Here is a 20,194-nt window from a genome sequence, read left to right as displayed (position 1 = left end):
AAGCTCCGGAAGTAAACTAGGGAGTGTCACGCCTCCTTGTCTAGCTCCCTTTGTCCTGGAGGGACCTCCTCTCTGCTCTTCGATTTGGTAAATTCCACCTCAAGAGCTACCTCCCTCCCTGTGCAGCCTTCTTCCGACACGCCCCATTCTGGGAGCCCTGCTCATTATCTCCTTTGAGTCACCTAATACAGCCTTGTGTATCTTATAATTCACATATGCTTTGCTATGGATGGAATGTTTATGTTCAACTCACCTCCCCGCACGCCCCCACTCCCAATTCATAAGTTGAAAATGAATCCCCAATGTGATGGTTTTTGGAAGTGAGGTCTTCAGGGAGTGATTAGGTCATGAAGATGGTGCCCTCATGAACAGGATTAGTGCCCTTATTAAAGAGACCACAGAGAGCTCCCTCATCCCTTCTGCCACGTGAGGACAGCGAACAGATGGCTGGCTATGAACTGGGAAGGGGGCCCTCACCAGACACCAGCGCCTTAATCTTGGACTTCCAGCCCCCAGAACTGTAAACTGTTCTGGTAACTATTTCAGTGCCTGACATGATAAAAATATCCCATAAATGTCTGCAAGATGAGTGAAAGAATATTTCAAATATAGACAGGTGTGCCAAATTTGTAAGTATGCATTTGTTTACTAAAATGGAGTAAGAGATGACGTATCTTTGTTTCAAGTTTGCTGTTGTTCTTCTGCATTTTATTTCCATTGTACACATAAGGCAAGGCTTACAGATATGAGGAAGGGCAACAGTATTAGCTCTGACCATCTCTCTTATGGGCCTTCAACTTTGAAGACAAGTCTGGATAATGCATGAACTGATCACACTTTGCTACCTGTTTTTTATTTGCCTTTCTCAAAGTGATCAACAATAAGAGAACCTTGGATAAATCTCACAAGCCAAGATGGGATACTGCCAATCTTGTGGTATTTATTTACTGTCATCTTGTGGCTTCATTTTCTGCCATAAGCAATAATAATAACTTATTTCTATCTTTTTCTGTTACCAAAATATCAAGAGGTGGCATTTTCTTGCTTTTACTATCTGTCATAGTAAAAGGAGTTTTACATTTGGTATTTCATAAAGTATGACTGTTTGAAGGGACCACAAGAACCATTTCATACAAAAAAAAAAAAAAAGAGTGACGATCTTTTTTAGGTATTACGAGAACATACCTACCAAAATGGCTAATGTGAAAGACAGTGTCCAGTGTCAGAAATAATGCTGGGCAACTGGAATTCTCTCTCAGTACTGGCAAGGCTGAAACACTTTGGAAAACTATGTGGCAGTATCTCCTAAACTAAACACATGACTCATCAATTCTGTCCTTAAGTACACACCAAACAAACCCGGATTAAAGTTTACCAAAAGACACATATAAGAATGTTCAGAGCAGCACTATTTATAGCACCACCAAACTGGAAACCATCCATATGCCCAACAATGGTAGAATGAATAAGTATTTTAAGTTTCCAAAACTGAATACTACACAGCCATGAAAATGAACGAATACAGCTATATGCAGCATTAATCTCACAAAAATAAAGCCAAGCAAAACAAGCCAGACACCTAAGAATATACACTGTAAGGTCCTAGTTATATAAAGTTCAAAAATAAGCAAATCAAATCTATAAGGTTAGAAGTCAAGTTTTTGTTGGTGGGGTGGAAGGTCATGGTATTGACTAGAAGGGGACATGATAAGGGCTTTCAGAGGGTTGGCCATTTTTAATTTCTTGATCAGGATGTTGATTACATGGATTTGTCTACCTTGTGAAAATTACCAAGATATATAATTAAAATTTAGGCTCTTTTCTGTACTTATACTTCAAGAAGTTGAACAATAGCCACAAATAAGTGTGAGGAATAGAAATAAATGACTTGGATAATCTCACATGTAAAATGACAAAATTTAGGAGTGGAACACATGAAATAATTTTTTTTAATACAAGAAGTACCCACTAAATGTACTGCATATGAAATTAAGGTACATCCTAATTGTCAACATATGACATGTGGTGAAATATTACTGTGTAAGATAAATAACAGATATTTAGTGACCAAAAGCCATATGAAAAATAAAAATAATAAGGAGCCAGCATTTCCTCACTGAGGAATAGCATCCTATTACTGTATCTGACTCTAGAACAACATGGGTTTGAACTGCATGGGTCCACTTATATGCAGATTTTTTCAACAGTAAATACTGCATTACTACACAATCTGCCACATGGTTGCACCCATGGATTCAGAATGTTGGATATGGCAAAACCGTGGAGACAGAGGGCTGGCTCTGAGTTAGACTCAGATTGTCAACTATGCTGAGCGTTGAACAATTCCCAACTCCTGCATTATTTCAAGGGTCAACTGCAGTTGCTTCACAGAAACATTTTTGGATTGTGAAAGGAGACTTTGGAAGGAGACTTACTGCTAAAATTAGCCCGATATGGAAAATTCGACAGAATCAATTTTCTAATTCTTTGTTCGAAAACTAAATTTTCTAGTTAGAGTAGATGAAGAGGATTGCTGGCTTACATTAATATTTGGCTTTGGTGCTGCTTAGTCACTCAGGTGTGTCTGACTATTTGTGACCCCACGGACTGTAACCCACCAGGCTCCTCTGTCCATGGGATTCTTCAGGAAAGACTACTGAAGTGGGTTGCCATGACCTCCTCTAGGGGATCTTCCCGATCCAGGGATCGAACCTACACCTCTTGTATCTCCTGCATTGGCAGGCAGCCTTTTTACCACTAGCACTACTTGGGAAGCCCATATTTGGCTTATAACACTGATATTTAGATTTTCTATGAATTGCTCCTTTTAAAAATTAATGACCCTCAGAACTCTGCTCAATATTATATGGCAGCCTGGATGGGAGGGGAGTTTGGTGAGAACCGATACATGTAAATGTAAATGCAGAGCGGAGTCCCTTTGCGGTCCACCTGAAACTATCACAACATCGTTAACTGGCTATACTCCAATATAACAGTTAAAAAAAATAATGATGTTTAGAACTAATCACCTGTGAGAGATCTGATAAAATCCAGTTGTTGACTACGAAGAGTCAAAACTCACCATGATACCGTCAGCCAGTGTTGGCATTTGATAGATCTATCTAAACACCAACAAATCAATGATCTTTAGGTCTGGAAAGAATACCACTTGATTTACACTAGAATTATTTTCACGATAAATGCCGTAAGCCAAAGGTATGGTGATACTGAAGCTCAATACAACTTTTACCCATTATCAAGCCAAGTCTCATGTAATTATCGGTGCTGGAGTTGGGAGTGGAGCCAAAACCTAACCAACAGTTAGAGAAACAAAGCAGCACCTTGGCTGAACTGTCAAAAAGAGGTGCTGACATTAAGTGGACCATGGGAAAACTGCTCAGAAGTGGACATCTCTTATTCTCCAGTCATCAGCTGCTCAGGGATTCCACTAAAACCAGTAACAGGCCTTAGAAGGAGCCAGTAAAGTTCTCAGAGCCTCAGTTTCTTGATAGGCAAAGTGTAGAATTCAGATTAGAAAATCTTCACGATCCGTAATTGTTTGAAAATGCCCTTAGGCCAAGCATACAGTATACCGTTTTTTCAATGTAATTTCACTCTTCCTGCTTCAAGTCATTATTTAGTTTTTCATTTAAGGGGCACTTCTGAATGGCTTTCAATGTGTAGAAATAGGGTTAAGACTAAAATGTATTTTTGTACACAAATCATGACAACATAAAAATCTAGGTATGTAGATCTAATGGATTTGAAAGCAGCACCTTCCACTAAATCTTTGTTTTCTGATGCAAAGAAATCTTCATCTACTGTTCTCTTACTATTCTGATTAGTTGCTATATAAGTCTCAGATAATACATCAAAGTACAGTGGGAACACCTGCCAATATTATCCATGTTTAAGTAAGGGCAAGTCTCAGACAGAAATCACAAAAGCCTGATTAAAGTGAAGTCGCTCAGTCGTGTCCGACTCTTTTCGATCCCATGGACTGTAGCCTACCAGGCTTCTCTGTCCAGGGGATTTTCCAGGCAATAGTACTGGAGTAGATTGCCATTTCCTTCTCCAGGGGATCTTCCCCACCCAGGGATTGAACCCAGGCCTCCCGCATTGTAGACAGACGCTTTACCATCTGAGCCACCACCTGATTAGGTGAACATATTTATCTTTTGTGATGGCGTTCCACTCAGCCTCATATAAAGCTTTTCTACAGAAATACTGATTTGGTTGCTGTTAGCTGAAGGGTATAACAAAGGTGAAAGATAAAAAGAATGAAGTTTCTAACTTGAAGAAAGAAATAACATTAGGACCACGGAATATTAAAGTTAGAAGAGTCTTACTTTCTAATATGATAAAGCGAAACACTGGAGGGCTCTCAGGAATGATCTGCCTAAGGCAACGGAGCTGGTTCAAGAACCCAGGTGGACTGACTCCCAGTCCAGTTTTCTATACATTAACAAATAAGCAAGACACGAAGGAGGACCTTAACATAGTAACCACAAGACATAACAAAGATGTCATAGGATAGCATTTTCCCCTAACAGAGTTTGGCCAAGATTATCTTAAGATAAAGAATTGCCATCTTAAGATACAGATGACATCTTAAGACAAATAATCTTGTTTTCATCTTGAGATAAAAATTCTGCCTCCAAGCTGAGAGTTCTGCCCATATTGAGTTCACAGAGATTTCTTGTTCTGAGCAGCAGCAAGAAATTACAGTAGTCAGGAAACTACACTGCCCCAGAATCTCCTCAGTAAAACAAAAAATATTCTGAATGTGTGTGGAGGTGGTACCTATGAGTCATAAGACTACCAGTGGGAGAAGGTAAAGGAGATGGATTTTTATACCTGCTGCATTTTTGTCTCATTGAGTCAGAAAACGGTGACTGTCCCTCCTTTATTATCAGGCAACAACAGTGGGCTGACTGGGCAAAGATCAGACCTGCCCAGCCAACAGATAAACAAATGATACCCTTTATATGTGGCTTTAGAATCTGTACTTAAATTTGAACACGATATGCTTAGTGTCTGCTTAGTTCCCCAGTTTCTAAAAGACAAGACTGAAATACACCAATGAGAACCCAGAAGCTCTGTGGACCCACCCACGCTCTCCCCTCTACACCATCATCTGGGTCTGCACAAGGGGTCATGGGGGGCTGCAGCCATGTACTGTACTTCTGGGACGTGGTCTTCTGATGAGAGCCCTACATGTTGAAAGGGACACATTTTAATAATAATTCACAGGGAATTACGTGCTGGTGTGTAGACGACTATGTTCTTGCTTTTCATACGCTGTGGGTGTCCCGTTAAAGCAAACCACCTTGTTAAACAATGTACAGAGGCAGCAGATAACTATTTTGGCCGGTGATTTTGACTGTTGGTGCTCTTTCATATCAGAATCTGCAGACTCAGCAAAAAACCACCAGGCTCTAAGCACCTGCTAAAACCTAAAAAGCGAAGGTTTGGAATGACAGTATAGCTCTGGGAGTACTTGTATTTTTCTTTTAAGAAGAGTGTTGCCCAAATGTTATTTGTGAGTTCAGGGTCCAGGGCAACACAACAGATGTTAAGAATGAAAAGTTCACTCTCTGGTTTTTGGATTGGCAAGATATCAAGTGAATTCTATTCTCCTGAGGAGGCTGGAGTATCAGGTTCCAGAGAGAGGCAGAGAGCCTGACCTGGGACCAGGAATAAATGACACTCAAACTTCCTGGAGCATGTGTCCCTTGACCTGTGAGATGCTAGAATCCAGGTCCAGAAATGTTCTTCCTTCCTCTGCAAGAATGACGAAAGAAAGGGCCAAGGATTAATTGTTCAAATTCATATTGGTAAGAGCTAAAGCATGTATATTTCCTGATTATTTAATAAGAAGTAGACAGCAGAGGGCAGAACCTATAACTGTACCAGAAGAGACACCTGTCATTTATGGAGGAGTCCCACCTAACTCCCCACAAAGCCACTCTGCCCTGCTTCTTCAGTCAGTGCCAGACAGCCTGCAGGTATATGTGTGTGTGTAATGTCACTTAGTCTCCATGACAACCTACTGTAACAGACATCTATTATGCAGACCAATCACTGAGGCTCAGGGAGTTACCTAAGTGGCCTAGAGACACAGAGCCCGTCTCAGCAGAGCTGGGTTTGAATCTAGGGCTTCCCAGGCGGCACATGGTAAAGAATCAGCCTTCCAGTGCAGGACATGCAAGAGAGTCGGGTTCAATCCCTGGGTCAGGAAGATCCCCTGGAGGAAGGCATGGCAACCCACTACAGTATTCTTGCCTGGAAAATTCCATGGACAGAGGAGCCTGGCGGGCTATAGTCCATGAGGTTGCAAAGATTCCGACACGTCTGAGCGGCTCAACACAGGCTGTGAGCCTAGTGCCTGCTGACTGCCACGGTCCAGGCAGGAGGAGAGACTGTGCTCAACTTGGAGCAACAAGTACCACGGCACATAGCCCCCTGCTGCGGCAGCAGGGTGAAGACTACAACACAGCTGACAGTCTTTAAAGGAGTCTATCACTGTCATACCCTGAATCCATATAATGAAAAGAAGGAAGACACACAAGCCCCACCTCCTTCACGGAGGCCTGCCTGGGGGCTGTGAGGAGATGGACACCGAGAGGCACTGAGTCTTTAGTGGAGAAGGGGATTAGTTCTATCTCCGCAAGTTCTGAATATCCCGGAAGAGAAGGACGAAGTTTCACAACACATCTGAGCTCCAGAGCATTTACTGTTTGGTTCAGTGCCTTTAAAAAAAGTCCAGAACAACAGTTGGCTTGAAACATGACCATTATCCCAGAGTGCCAGTATTTTTCCATTGTAGGGACAGGCCAGCAAAATCAATCATCAACTCCAGCTTTTTTTTTTTTTTTTTAATTTAAACCTAATAAATTCAGAATCAAAATACCAGGCAGGCTCATTAGACAGATAACTGGCCACATGTTCTGCATCAGGTAGATGCTGAGGTCCAGGTTTACCGTTAGGTAAAAAAAAAACAAAAAACAAAAAACTCAGAACCCCTGCTCTCACAGGTCTTGTAGTCTAGTGCTCTATTCTCTAAATTTCTTCACCTAAAAGAGCATATTTGTGATGCAAAGACTCTCTCCATTGCATAGCTGTGACTGAGACTGGAAAAGAGGTCCATGCATTTTGGTGATATAAAAGTCCATCTGTGAATATAAACTTCCTGCTTCTTTACACCTGCTTTTAAGAACTTGTGTTGTTGGGTTCTTGACAACATTCTTAACAGAAGGTTACTAAGAGTCACTGACAAGGAGATCAGATTACAAGCTCCCTTAGGAATAGAGTGGAGGCCTGTTGAACTACTGTCTCCCCAAGGACTAACAGCATCCAGGGGATAAATGTGCTTGCTGAATAACAAATTGCCTCAAATGCTTCTAAAGCCACATTTTAGATTCCTCTCGGTTTTAGTTCTGCATGGCGGCTGAAACTTCTCAGCAAACACGGGTTGCAAACTGCACTGAAGAGAAACTGAATTTTAGGGCAGATCACTTGAGCTTAGCACCTTCCTTTTATGGCTAAGAATGCTTAGAGCTGGTGATGACAGCTTACAGGGGCAGACATGTTTCTTCACTCTAGGCTTCTGTGTAGCAATTCATACCCCCCTCCACTATCTTCTACTCGAAGCAGGACACTAGAGGCTACATTTTACTTGCAAACTGATATTTCTTTGGAACTTAATTAAATTTAGCACTTATTAGATAGTGGAACTCTTATCAAGGGTTTAGGCTTCAAAAAACTTAGTTCTGGTGAAAATGTATAGTAAGCTAAGTATCTGGACACCTCAACTGCAAAATACTGAACACAGAAGATCCACTTCAAAGCCTGGTAATTTACCCCAGTCAGAAAATTCAGTACTGATGAATCTATTTGCAGGGCAGGAACAGAGATGCAGACGTAGAGAATGAACTTGTGGACCCAACTGGGGAAGGAGAAGGTGAGATGAACGGAGAGAACAGCACTGACACGTATGGCTAGTGCAGAGCTGCTGTATAACACAGGGAGCTCGGCCTGATGTTCTGTGACGACCTAGACGGGGGTGAAGAGCGGGGAGGTGGAAGGAAGGCTCAAGAGACAGGGGATACATGTGTACAGATAGCTGATTCATGTTGTACGCTAACACAACATTGTGAAGCAATTATACTCCAATAAAAAAATAACTTAAAAAAAAAAAGAAAATTCAGTGCATTCACATACCGGCCGTCCATGAATGCTTTCATAATATAACAGAGCTTTCTGCAGGGCCACTTTCTCATTAGCAATCTGGTCTTTGGTCATATCCTGTATAAACACAAGGACAGAGAAATGAGAGCAGGGAAAACATTTGTGAACATCGCAACTGCTTTATTTAGTTAAACAAGTTTCCCACAGTAAGGTTAAAAAGAATGTTTACCCAACAGCTCTCACTAGCTTCATCCAAAGCTAGGAATTAGCTGTTCCTGATGTGCAGCTAGGAACACAGCACAGCAGAATCATCACCTATGAGTACTCCTTTCTCCCACGTGGTGGCAAAGGCATGCTGGACTCAGGTCAGCAAGGCTGTGAGGTGCACGGGGCTTAGCCTAATGGCTCCGGCGATGAATACAGTTACAGGATACACATTCCCAAAGGCTTGTCTCTAATCCTCCTACCTCAGAGAGTCACCAAACTATCTCTTAACTGAAACAACTCCATCCTGCAACCTGTACAACAGGATTTCCTGCTCTCTATTTGCAGTCCAAACCAAAGGACCTATAGTTAAAAAGCACTCTGAGCTGGTTTCATCTGCTTCTTTGGAGTCTCAATGTGTGGAAGGGGAGGGTGAGGGAGATATAAAAAGGTGGTACTCATCACCCTCCCTACTGGGACCCCGGGGCATGCCCTGCCACCCTACCACAGTGACTGGAATGGTTTGGGATTAGCAGTTTCTCGGGCTCATCACAGAATCACACCTTAATGTCTTCCGGACGGCTGGTCTCTGCCCGCTTCTCCTGGAGCTTCCTCTGGATGGATTCCAGAGTGGCCTCCACGCTAGGCTTTATGGCTTTATCCACCAGCTCTTGCTTTTTCTCATCTTCTTTTTCAAGTTGGGAGCCGAAACTCTTGGGGAGTGTGTTGCTTCGCTGCCGCATTCTGGGGGGTAGGTCCTCCTCTGATATCTTCAGTTTGGACTCTAAGAGAAAAGATTTGGGGGTGGAGATGTATGGGAATTGACGTCTGCTGAACCCAGATTGTTTTTCTTGCTGTTAACAAGTGCTTAGTCCTGTCTTCTTTTCCCCCCAGAAAGCATCTAATTATATTATTAGCTGAAATCCCTGGGTTATTATTTCTTAAACTTAAGAAAATGATAATGTTTTCCTGTATTATCTGGCATGGTTTCCTCACCCTAATTCCTGAGAAAGTTTTAGTTCTTTAACATCCATGCTTTAGCTGCACCAGCCTGTGGGCTATTCTCAGAACGAGGCCGATGTCTTCCCATACCGAATCCCATAGCATTTACAGGTATTTGCAGGTCTAGAACCCAAATGTTGGCCAACCTTTTCCATATGATGTATATATCTCACTTTGGAATTATTTTCACTTTGTATTCTATTCCTTTGTTTATATGATTCTGTGTCCTACAAGACAGCAAGCTCTGGGAGGGACAGGGACCAAATTCTTTTCATAAGCTATTTCATAATCCACACCTTGGATTAAATAGGTTCTTAAAAAGTGTTGAATTGAAACCATCATTCTTAGATTAGTTATTTAGGGGGGAAAAAAAAAACCCTGCAGAATTCTCAGCATCTTTGATCTGGGTTTCCCTGTGACGGAGGTCATGGGAAGATACAGAGAAAGTGTGCCATGAATGCTAAGGGTCCTGGGAGTCAGCTTCAAGGAACCTGTCTTTCCTGGAACGTTTGAGTGGTAAGTGGCTCTCAGTGTGCGGTAAGATCACAGCTTCTGTGCTTGGCTTGTTCTCTGAAGACCTTGCCATAGGTCTAGAGCTTTCCCTACCTTTAAGTTGTTTCCGGAATTTGGCAAGGTCGTTTGTCCATTTCAGAACCTCTGGATTGGCTGCTTTGTCGCTGTGGGAAGGCTGCGAAAAGGAAACGTAGAGTAAATGTTTTGGAATTGGGGCAGGAGACAGAAGAGTTTGATGATCAGATCGTTTTAAACAGCAAGGAAAAGCTGAGTTCCACTGGAATAATAAATGAACTGTGATTAATCAGAGCAACTTCACAGGTGGAATTCCATTATCCTTCTTTATATCTGGTTATTTTTGATGCTTTCAAAGAATTCCTCAGAGACAAAACGCTGGCTCGTTAGGGTCACTGACTTCCATGAGTCTATGACCTCTTTTCCATTATCTGCAGGGTTCACCCTGTCAGCCTAACAAGATAGAAAGCAGTGGAGTATATGATATTTTACACAACAACCCCTGTGAAAAATGTCTTTTTGTTATTCTTATAGGAAATACTAAGGATAGAGCTGAGAGAAGAATAAGGTCAGTACCAGTTAAATTTTATAAGATAATTCTGAATTAAGTTTTAGCCAAACAAAATACTTCACTTAATGATTTTCCCCATTTCCGATCACTGATCAATTTACAAGACAAATGCGAAAGCCTTCAATTCATTTGTAAGGATACACTGTGCAAGGAAAATGCTGACACACCATACTGGAGTTTATCGGGGTTTACTGCCCAGCGTTTACTGCCTTTGGTGATTCCCCACAAAGCTCCCTGCACTGTCCCCACTTCTCTGAGTAGTCCGCGCACTGACACATCGCTTCCGGGGAGGGTCCAGAAAGAAGCCAGTGAGCACTCACTCTGTACTTCCGCTCTTCTTCAAATCTGTCTTCAAACTTCCGGATCTTCTTCTTAAGGCTCTGAATCCTTCGAGTGAGCTGGGCAGGAGTCAGGTCCTCTTGCTCATCTTCGTAGGAGCCCAGAGAGGAGCTGCGGCGCCTGTGAGGGGCACAGTGTGGGGGTCAGCTTCCCAGGAGGGGTCACTGCCTGCTGGGAGGGGCTGGGGGGGAAGGGGTGTGGCATGGAGGGGTGCTTATCCTCTCAAATAAAAGACAGCTGATTGCGATTACATTTTGTGACCTTGAGCTCCGTATGTCCTGCCTTTTAAACACATCCAATCTTCTCCAGCTCACCGTTGCACCGGGCAGAGCTAGGACTGAAATGTGGACTTCACAGCTAACTTTGAGAGAGCTTTGGAAAGGGGGCACTAACGGAGATTCGGTCGGTGATGCTGTAGTCGGGTCACAGGTCACATGTAAAGTTACAACAGAGCCTGTGCACTTGGATGGAGATATACTTACAACCTAGCTAAAAACATGACTAGCCATGGGTAACATTCCTCTCCCTTTTAAAGTTACATGGATGGAACGTCTGTGCCTCAGCAACACAAAGAAACACACCTCATGAAAGGGTGGGAATTGGGGGGAGAAGGAGGCACTTCCGTGTCGTCCAGGTACTGCCGGCTCTGCCCGTAAGCGTAGAAGCGGGGGGACAGCATGGGGTCGCTGTCCTCTTCCAGGAGCTGCCGAATCAGGCGCCCGGCCTGCGGGGAGAGGCGCGCTTCGTCAGCGTCCACACTCTCCTGTTGCCACGAGGAGAAGGCAGGGATAGGCTCTGGAGAGGAACAGGGGCAAGAGGGCAAAATTGTTCTTTAAAGCACACCTGTTTCCCAAGTTTTCTGAATGCATTAGGAGGCACTGAATTGAGGAGGCACTGGATGGTCTCACATTTTACTTATTTATTAGCTTATTTGTTTGGCCACACCACATGGCAATCAGGTTCTTAGTTCCCTGAAGGGATTGAACCTGTGTTCCCCGCAGTGGAAGTAGGGAGTCCTAACCACTGGACCACCAGGGAATTCTCAGTTTCACATTTTAGATCGAAGGTTTTGACTCAAGACGCTATGCCCTGACCTGAATCAGCGAATCTGAGCCATCATCTACTCTCTTATCTCCACCTTCACTTGCCTTCAAAAGTCAATGTGCTAGGGCTGCCCTGAGGAAAAGCCATTAAAGTGAGCTTCCAACTTTCCTGGCAGATCACTGAGGAGCACTTCTCCGCCTGAGGGCGTTATGGAACAGAAACGCCTATGTGTCTGTGAGCAAAGGGTTTGGCATCACGGCTGGACATCCATGGGAATTGGGTTAAGGAATCGCATTCGCCTTGGGAGAGACCATTGATTCAGGCTGTGCCTCTGCTGAGGTCACTCAATAAGCTGTTTTGTGTGCTTTTGCTTTAGCATGTTGGGATTTAGCATGTCTACAATGCATGGTCTGTATTTGGAACTTTTAGAGGCTACTTAAGTTGGATGGCATCATCAATTCAGTGGACATGAGTTTAAGCCAACTCCGAGAGACAGTGAAGGACAGGGAAGCCGGGCGTGCTGCAGTTCACGAGGTCGTAAAGAGACAGACATGACTGACTGAACAACAACATCAGACTGCAGTTAAAGTAAGAAATATGCACAAAAATAAAAAAGAATAAATCAGTATGAGTTATTTTAAACAATCTTGAAGAAAAAAAGGGGCACAAAATCCTGATTTTTCACTTTGTGAGGGAATAGGGTGGCATTTATTTTTACTGCAAGACCTACCTTGTGTTCTTTTCCTCATTAAACAAATCCTATCTAACATTCTTTAAGGATAGATCTCAGATGATGTATGGTATTTCGTTTGTAATACTTTCTTCATTTATAAAACAAGGTTATGTCTTAAATACCCTTGTGGATATTGTCATTTACACAAAGCTGGAATTTGGCCATGATCTTAAATTCTGGGATTCCCTCAGTTTGAATCATGGAACAATTGTCCCTTCTGCTATCGAAGTAGTTCTAAAATCCACAAAATCATCTTAAACAAGGGCTTACTTAGTATTTTACTTAAAAAAATCATACTGTAATCATAGAACATTAAAGCTGGTTGAAACTTCATACAACAAAGAATCCAGTGACTTTTCAACTGTGGCTGCACATCAGGGTCACAGAGGAAAATATAAATAACTCCTAACATACTTCCCTGATGGCTCAGGCTTCCCTGATAGCTCAGGTGGTAAAGAATCCACCTGCAATGCAGGAGACCCTAGTTTGATTCCTAGGTCAGGAAGATTCCCTGGAGAAGGGACAGGCTACCCACTCCAGTATTCCTGGGCTTCCCTTGTGCCTCAGCTGGTAAAGAATCCTCCTGCAATGCGGGAGACCTGGGCTCGATCCCTGGATTGGAAGATTCCCCTGGAGAAGGGAAAAGCTACCCACGCCAGTATTCTGGCCTGGAGAACTCCATGGACTGTATAGTCCATGGGGTCACAAAGGGTTGGACATGACTGAATGACTTTCACTTTTTTCTTTTCTAACATACAGGTCTCACACCACCCAAATAGAATGTGTAGGTGAGGATCCAGATATGTGAGACACAAACACAGAGTCTTTAAAAAGCTTCTCAAGTGATCATAATTCAGTCAGGTTTGAGAACTACTGCTTTGATTCAACAGTTACAGATAGGGAAACTGAAACCCAAGGAATTCAAGAGCAAATACCTAATTAGTGATAAGAGTTGGATCTAGAAACTCAAGACTCCTGCCCTCCTGGACACTGCTTCAATTTAGAATGTGCCAGGCGCTTCAGGAACAAGGATGACTATCTTAAAAATGTTAAGATCCCACAGTGTAGTAAGACTTAAGCACATTAATAAAAAAAAAAAAATTAACCTCATGTGTAATGAGGTCCACAGGTTCTCAAAATTTAAAGACAACCAAGTCATCTTATAACACAGATGACAATATAAATACTTTAAACAATCAAAGCATGTTAAAGACAGAGTCCTGCCTACTGAGTCTCAAAGAGTGGCAGAGAATAGACTTGGCTACAGCAGGAGACAAACAGGAGTTGTTTCATCATCTGTACTGATGCGGTTGGCTGGCTCCTCCTAAGTGGCAGGGCTTAGATATGAGCAGCTTGGTACTGTCGACAAGAAAAAGTGAAAGTAACTGAGAAGTGAGGGGAGACGAGGGAAGCAGAGGGTGAGTGGAGAGTAATCCCTAGAAAAATAATAAGAATGTAATGTGCAGTTGCAGAAAATGGAATTATTAAACCGACCAGATGACATGTATTTCATAGGACAGCAGTAATTTTCTATAAGGACTAAAGTCAATGGAGCCAGGACAGGGAAAGGGTTAAGATGGCTTGAACAGTCAAGCCGAAGGCAGTGGTAAAGGAGCAGAACACCCAGGGGAAGGCTTTGATGGTTGACAGGGAAAACAAAGTCTGCTGTTGATGCTGGCATGCTGCTGTGCTGGCTAGTTTGACATTTCTGTGCATCATACCTTAGTTTGAAAGGTGTTATTTTAGGTCCTGAAGTACGTTAATCTGTCTGAATCTAGCAGAATAGCTTTTAAAATATAGTACAACTAATCTTTGAGTTTTGAACTATGTGGTCTCTATGTACCATTTCTGCAAAACACAGTACGTGTCTGTGACCATTAACCAAGTGTGTCTCCGGTAAAAAGTAAACTGTGATCCTGAGTTAACTACAAAATACTAATCACGGAACTGAACTGTGCTTGTTTGATGCTTTGTGACTAACATGGGGCCATCCGTCAGATTGCCTTTTTGTTAGTCTTCTGGGCCTCCATTCTTGATCCATCACTTCACTGATAAGAAGACCAGATGTGCCATGTTCCTGGTGTCACCAGTGGTATATATGAAGTACACAGCTGAAGAAATTCTAGCTCTGTCTCTTGACTTCATTTTTTAATTTTTACTGTATGATTCTGTTTCTTTTTTAATGGAAGCATAGCTGATTTAGAATGTTGTGTTAATTTCAGGTATATAGCAAGGTAACTTAGTTTTATACATATATATATGTAATATTTTTTCTTTTTCCATTATAGGTTATTACAAGATATTGAATACAATTTCCTGTGCTATACAGTAGATCCTGGTTGTTTGTCTATTTTATATATAGTAGTTTGTATCTGTTAATCCCAAACTCCTACTAATTTATTCCTCCCTACCCCCTTTTCCTTTTGATAACATAAGTTTGTTTTCTGTTTGTGAGTCTCTATTTTATAAACAAGTTCTTTTGCATCATTTTTTCAGATTCCACGTATAAATGGTTTGTCTTTCTCTGATGTTTCTCTTAGTATGATAATCTCTAAGAGATTCGTTACTTTAAAACAGAGAAATATGATAGCATTAAGAATTTCAGCGGTAACAAAGTAAAAATAAATATTTCATCATTAAGCGCAGGTAGAACAGAAGGGAGTTTTTCACCTATGCATCTGGAAATGCTTATATGATTTCTCTCTCTCTTTTCCCTTTCCTTTAATTCTATACAGTCGTACAACTTAGGGCTCCTATTCAAAAGAGTTACATAATTATACATAGTTCAATATAATGAAAGATTCAGTAAGACCAACTGTTCCTCTGTTTTGAAATATTCTAAGAATACAAGGCTATCTCATGGGTTTTTTTTTTTTTTTATCTCATGTTTTGATAGTTGGTGCTCAAATAGAATAACAAGACTGAACTGAGAAGAACAACACAGTCCATGATAGTATGTCCTATGCATTACCCACCTGCATAGAAAGCCAATTTGAGGATGTGTTCACTGACAATTCCCAATTGTGGGCTTGAGGAATAATTTACATTTTAACCAGTAATTCTAGAGCAATGAAACAGACGAGGATATTGCAAGATAATTATTCAAAGGGACAAGAGAAAAGATTTGAGGCTTCAAATTAGATTTTCATCTTATAGGACTCCGTAAAACAAAAGTGTTTCCCTCTCTGGACCAGAATTCCCTGGATATGGTGGTTTTGATTTTAGCCATGTGTCTGGTCGAAAAGAACTCTGGACATAAGTACAGCACGTCTATTAAAAATTAATCTGCCCAGGTTAGCTGACATCCAAGCAGGTCAGAAATAACAGAGAAAAGAGCTGTATGCTTGCTACCTAAGTAACAAATAAGAATAGGTCCCTGGGGAGCTCCAGTTCAGACAGTACAGCACACATGGAAATAAAGGAGATTCACTGCGGGAGGAGAGAATGCAGCTCTGACTGATGCTAATTCGATCACCGGGTCGCAGCTCCTCTCTGCATTAGCTGGCTGGATCCATTTACTACACAAAAGAAAATGAGCTACTGAGATGATTTTTCTCTAAGAAATCTGCACAGAATTAAGGGAGTTGATGTTTTCCATGTCTCATTTTTAACTGCGTATGTGTTACTCAGAGTCATTCCTACTTGGTGTGATGTCATACAGTCTTCCGAGGAGGCTACCCAGTAGTGCTGGAGGTATATTTACATCCCAGATACAGGGACATGGAAACCCCATTGGTGGGGGGTCTTTACTGGGAAAATCCTTTCATAAAATTTTCCTTAGAATTCCAAAATGTAACCTGAGAACAATGACTGTTCTGTTAAATTGTTCCAACAGTCTCACCACAAACTATCAGAACCTTATTAGCCCGCTTCATCAGTCCAAACTAACACATGGTTGTGCTGAGCACTCTGTGTATGTTAGCTCATATAATCCCTGCAACAAACGTACTAAGTAGATACTACTACAGCTGTGCTGCGCTGTGCTCAGCTGTCTCAGTCCTGCCTGACTCTCTGCAACCCTATGGACTGTAACCCACCAGGCTCCTCTGTCCGTGGGATTATTCTAGTAAGAATACTGGAGTGGGTTGCCATTTCCTCCTCCAGGGGATCTTCCCGATTCAGGGACTGAATCCACATCTCTTGCAACTCCTGGATTGGCAGGTGGATTCTTTACCATGGAGCCACCCAGGAAGCCCCTACTGTTTGTTATTATGTACTATGTCTCCTATTGAGACCTGCTGACTAACTTGACCACAAAGCTAGTTAAGTGGTAGAGCCAGAATTTGAGCTCTCCATGTGTCTGCCTCTTAACTATCATAGTCCACTGCCTGCTATGACACTGACCTAGCATTGCTTAAAAGAGGCATTTAGGTGGAAGTCAGGAGACTTTGTGATCTTAAATCATCACTTTGCCTCTTTTAGCCTCAACTTTCTTAGCTGTATAATGTGAGGGTTCAGCTGTAAGATCTTTAAGATTCCTTGCTTCTCTAATATTTTTTAAACAGAATTTCCTGCCCACAGTTATTTTTGATAAGATAAGCAGTAAGTGATGAATAAGATATCTGAAGTGCTTTATACCCTTTAAAAAATGTTCTATAAAACTTGATTTCACCAGGACAAATCTAATAGAGTAGCTGAGTTTTTACATCTTAGTACTTCCACAAGGGTGTCCTAAATCAACATGAGTTGGCTGATTATGGACATTTTAATTATGTAACTTTCAAGGGTTTTAAATAACTAAGACAGTTCATTTGATTGATTTGGGTGTTCATTTAATTTTGGAGAGGGCAAACTCTAGTAATAGTGATAATAATGATGCTTTCACGTGGACAGATCAAATAATATGCCCTAATACACAGCTACACATAAAGGAAAAAAGATCAAGCGTGTATTATTTATCTGTCAATGAGTGGGACTGGACTCTGATCCTCCATTCACTTTGAGAGGGTTCCACTCTGAGCAGTCTATGGAACTCATTAACAGCTTCATTTTTCTTTTTATTTTCCCAATACCATATGCTTCAGAAGCCACAGAACATCATTTTCACATGAAAGCTTACACTGTAGTGGCCAGTACTTGGAGGTTGCTCATTAAGTACTTTCTCACCTGATATTCTATTATTCTACATGTATGAGAGAGTATGAGCCATGGTGTGGGGAAGGAGAACAAGCAAACAAATCAGAAAGTGTTGGTTACACTACATGGGGGTCTGGAGACTACTGATGGAGACTTATAGATGGATACTGGTTCATATGGTTTCAGTAACTATATATTTTGTTGCACTGGTTGCACAGTTTAAATTAGTACAAAGTTTATTCCTTACATGGGAGTGACGATTTTGTTTTTCACTAAACTTATAGAAAAAGGTGATATTTCAGTGGCTTAAATGATTACTTTCAGCTTAACTATCCTTCATGCAAAATATTCCTTTATTTGGACTATACTTACAGCTGTATTAATGCTAAAATGTAACTTGGACACTTAAAATAAATGAATAAAAATAAATATACTGAAAGCACTAACCAAACAATCAAAACAACCTTGAAATGAAACCATGTAGATTTTTGAGGTATGCAAGTTCAATGACAAATGTAGTAACTGGCAAAAAGAAAAAGTTAAAACAAGTCATTTTATAAATTATATGGATAACACAACCCTAATAAAATGTATTTTTTTTCTTGGCATAAGCTTTAAGAATTTCACCCAGTTTCCCAATACAAAATGTTATTTCCCTCATATTATTATCTGGCAGAAAGTTCTTAATATAAAGAAATGAAATAGTTCTAATTATAAGTTAGCTTTCAACCAGTCTGGAGACATTTTTTCTGCTTTATATTTAGCTTCTTTAAGTATGTTGGAAGGGACTAGAAATTTATGATTAAAAAAATCCAACAGCTGAGTCCACTTCAATAGGAGGAGACTCTACTAGCCCCTTTCCTGAATAAATCATCAAGGTCATGTGGCCAATTTGAATTCTGACCAAAAAATCCTAGAGCTTTTAATCTAGAGCTGTATGTTAATAATATAAGGAGACCATATTCTTGAAGCCCAAACAGCATTTGTTTTGGCTACTGCTTTTTTTTTTTTTTCTTTTATTTGTGCAACAGTGGTTACCATGGGACCTTGGTGGGGTAGGCTGTTTTTAATGTATGAATTAAAAGCACACCTGATTATTTCAAAGTACAGAAAAGAACAATAAATACTACCCTGGAATGTATCACTTAAAACAAAAAACCTTGAATTTTCCCCCCAGTGGATAGCTGGGAAGATCTGACAAAAATCTCAGATTCACCACCTAATTACACGAAAAAAAAAAAAAATTGGAATGTGTTTCTTATATTGCAAAGAGGGAAAATCAGAGTAAAAAACATTTTGATTTCATTTCACTGAAGCCCTGGATTCAAGAAGTATCATGGTGCTACTATTTTTCACCTTGTGGTCTTCTTAGATCATCTTAAAATCATTAACATAATGAATACTTTTTGGTTAAGAAAAAAAGAGGTGGGGGCAGAAGACAAGCAAACTTAGGTGCTTCTGAAAAAGACTGACTTTTTATTTTAATACTTGTGATTCTTTAAGTCATTGTGTTAACTCAGGCCACGGCTCTGAACTCAGGAGCACAATTTCCCCCTCTCTCTACCTTCAGACACACACAGACCGTCCAGAGGCAGATGGGCACTTATTATGGAGACACTCTGATACGTGTCTGGATGCAGACATATGGATCATGGAAGAACAGCAGCTTGAGAGAACTACTGCAGATCCTCCCTGAAATACAGGTTTGACAAGATGAGGATATCCTCTTCTTCTGCAGAGATAAATGTCTAACATTTCTGTCAAAGATCTCTAGGAAAACCAGTCTCAAGAACTATATTACAGGCTTTCAATACGAAGCACTTTTATTCAGTGTTCTCTTTGATAAGCAGATTCTTTATGTTTGCTAACCTGGATTTTAAAAATTTATCCATAAAAACAGACGTAGAAGCAAAGCAAATCAAAGTATTCTTCTTGAAAAATGGGGAGGAGATTTAATGAGGAAGGTAGAGGGTTGGCACGTAGCAGGGGGAAGGTTAGTAACACTGACAGCGAATCCAAAATGCACACCAGTTCTGTGTTACTCAGCTTGGTACTCCTAGAGGGAAAATGCACTCACATCTCAGTGCTCCTGGTAAGTCAGAAAGAAAAAAAAGGGGCTGCAAGGTGACACTAGAATAAAGGGCGAGCACATTTTTCCTTCTTAGATCGCAATCACTCTAGGCAACACCGAACGTGACACATTCCTATGTCAGGGGAAGGATTTTCGGTCATTTAGAAATGTGGCTACTTCTGCATGCACAGCTCTCGCTCTCACCCACGCACCCAACATGCTTCTCCTTTCTGCTAATTTACATGTGATTCTCCAGTATTAAATCATCCAAATATCTGATGACCTTACCTTCCCATCTCTTCTGGTCACACAGTGCAGTCAGGTCCAGCTCAGGCACTTCGGACACAAAGCTCTCCTGCTGGTCATCAGCATCCGGAGTCCTCTGCAGCTTGCTGTCAGGCAGGCTGGGATGCTCCTGGATCTTCATTGTGGGGTT

At 41.3% G+C, this 20,194-nt stretch overlaps 1 protein-coding gene across 11 annotated transcripts in view; it reads right to left on the bottom strand.

Moving 5' to 3' along the window:
- The window catches only part of FAM13A (family with sequence similarity 13, member A), a 338,691-nt gene that overhangs the window by 13,284 nt on the left and 305,213 nt on the right, over nt 1-20,194 (bottom strand). For all 11 annotated transcript variants that reach the window (XM_010860157.1, XM_010860158.1, XM_010860160.1 and 8 more), the window contains 6 exons: nt 20,047-20,194; nt 11,416-11,629; nt 10,816-10,954; nt 10,003-10,084; nt 8,958-9,178; nt 8,224-8,307 (listed from right to left, as the gene is read on the bottom strand). In XM_010860157.1, coding sequence (XP_010858459.1) covers nt 8,224-8,307; nt 8,958-9,178; nt 10,003-10,084; nt 10,816-10,954; nt 11,416-11,629; nt 20,047-20,194 — 888 coding nt within the window. The remainder of the gene's footprint in view (nt 1-8,223; nt 8,308-8,957; nt 9,179-10,002; nt 10,085-10,815; nt 10,955-11,415; nt 11,630-20,046) is intronic.

This window comes from Bison bison, unplaced genomic scaffold, assembly GCF_000754665.1.
Source record: "Bison bison bison isolate TAMUID 2011002044 unplaced genomic scaffold, Bison_UMD1.0 scf7180017864464, whole genome shotgun sequence".
Taxonomy (NCBI): Eukaryota; Metazoa; Chordata; class Mammalia; order Artiodactyla; family Bovidae; genus Bison; species Bison bison.
Note: the sequence above shows the minus strand (reverse complement) of the source record. Positions and strands in the feature narration are given on the sequence as shown.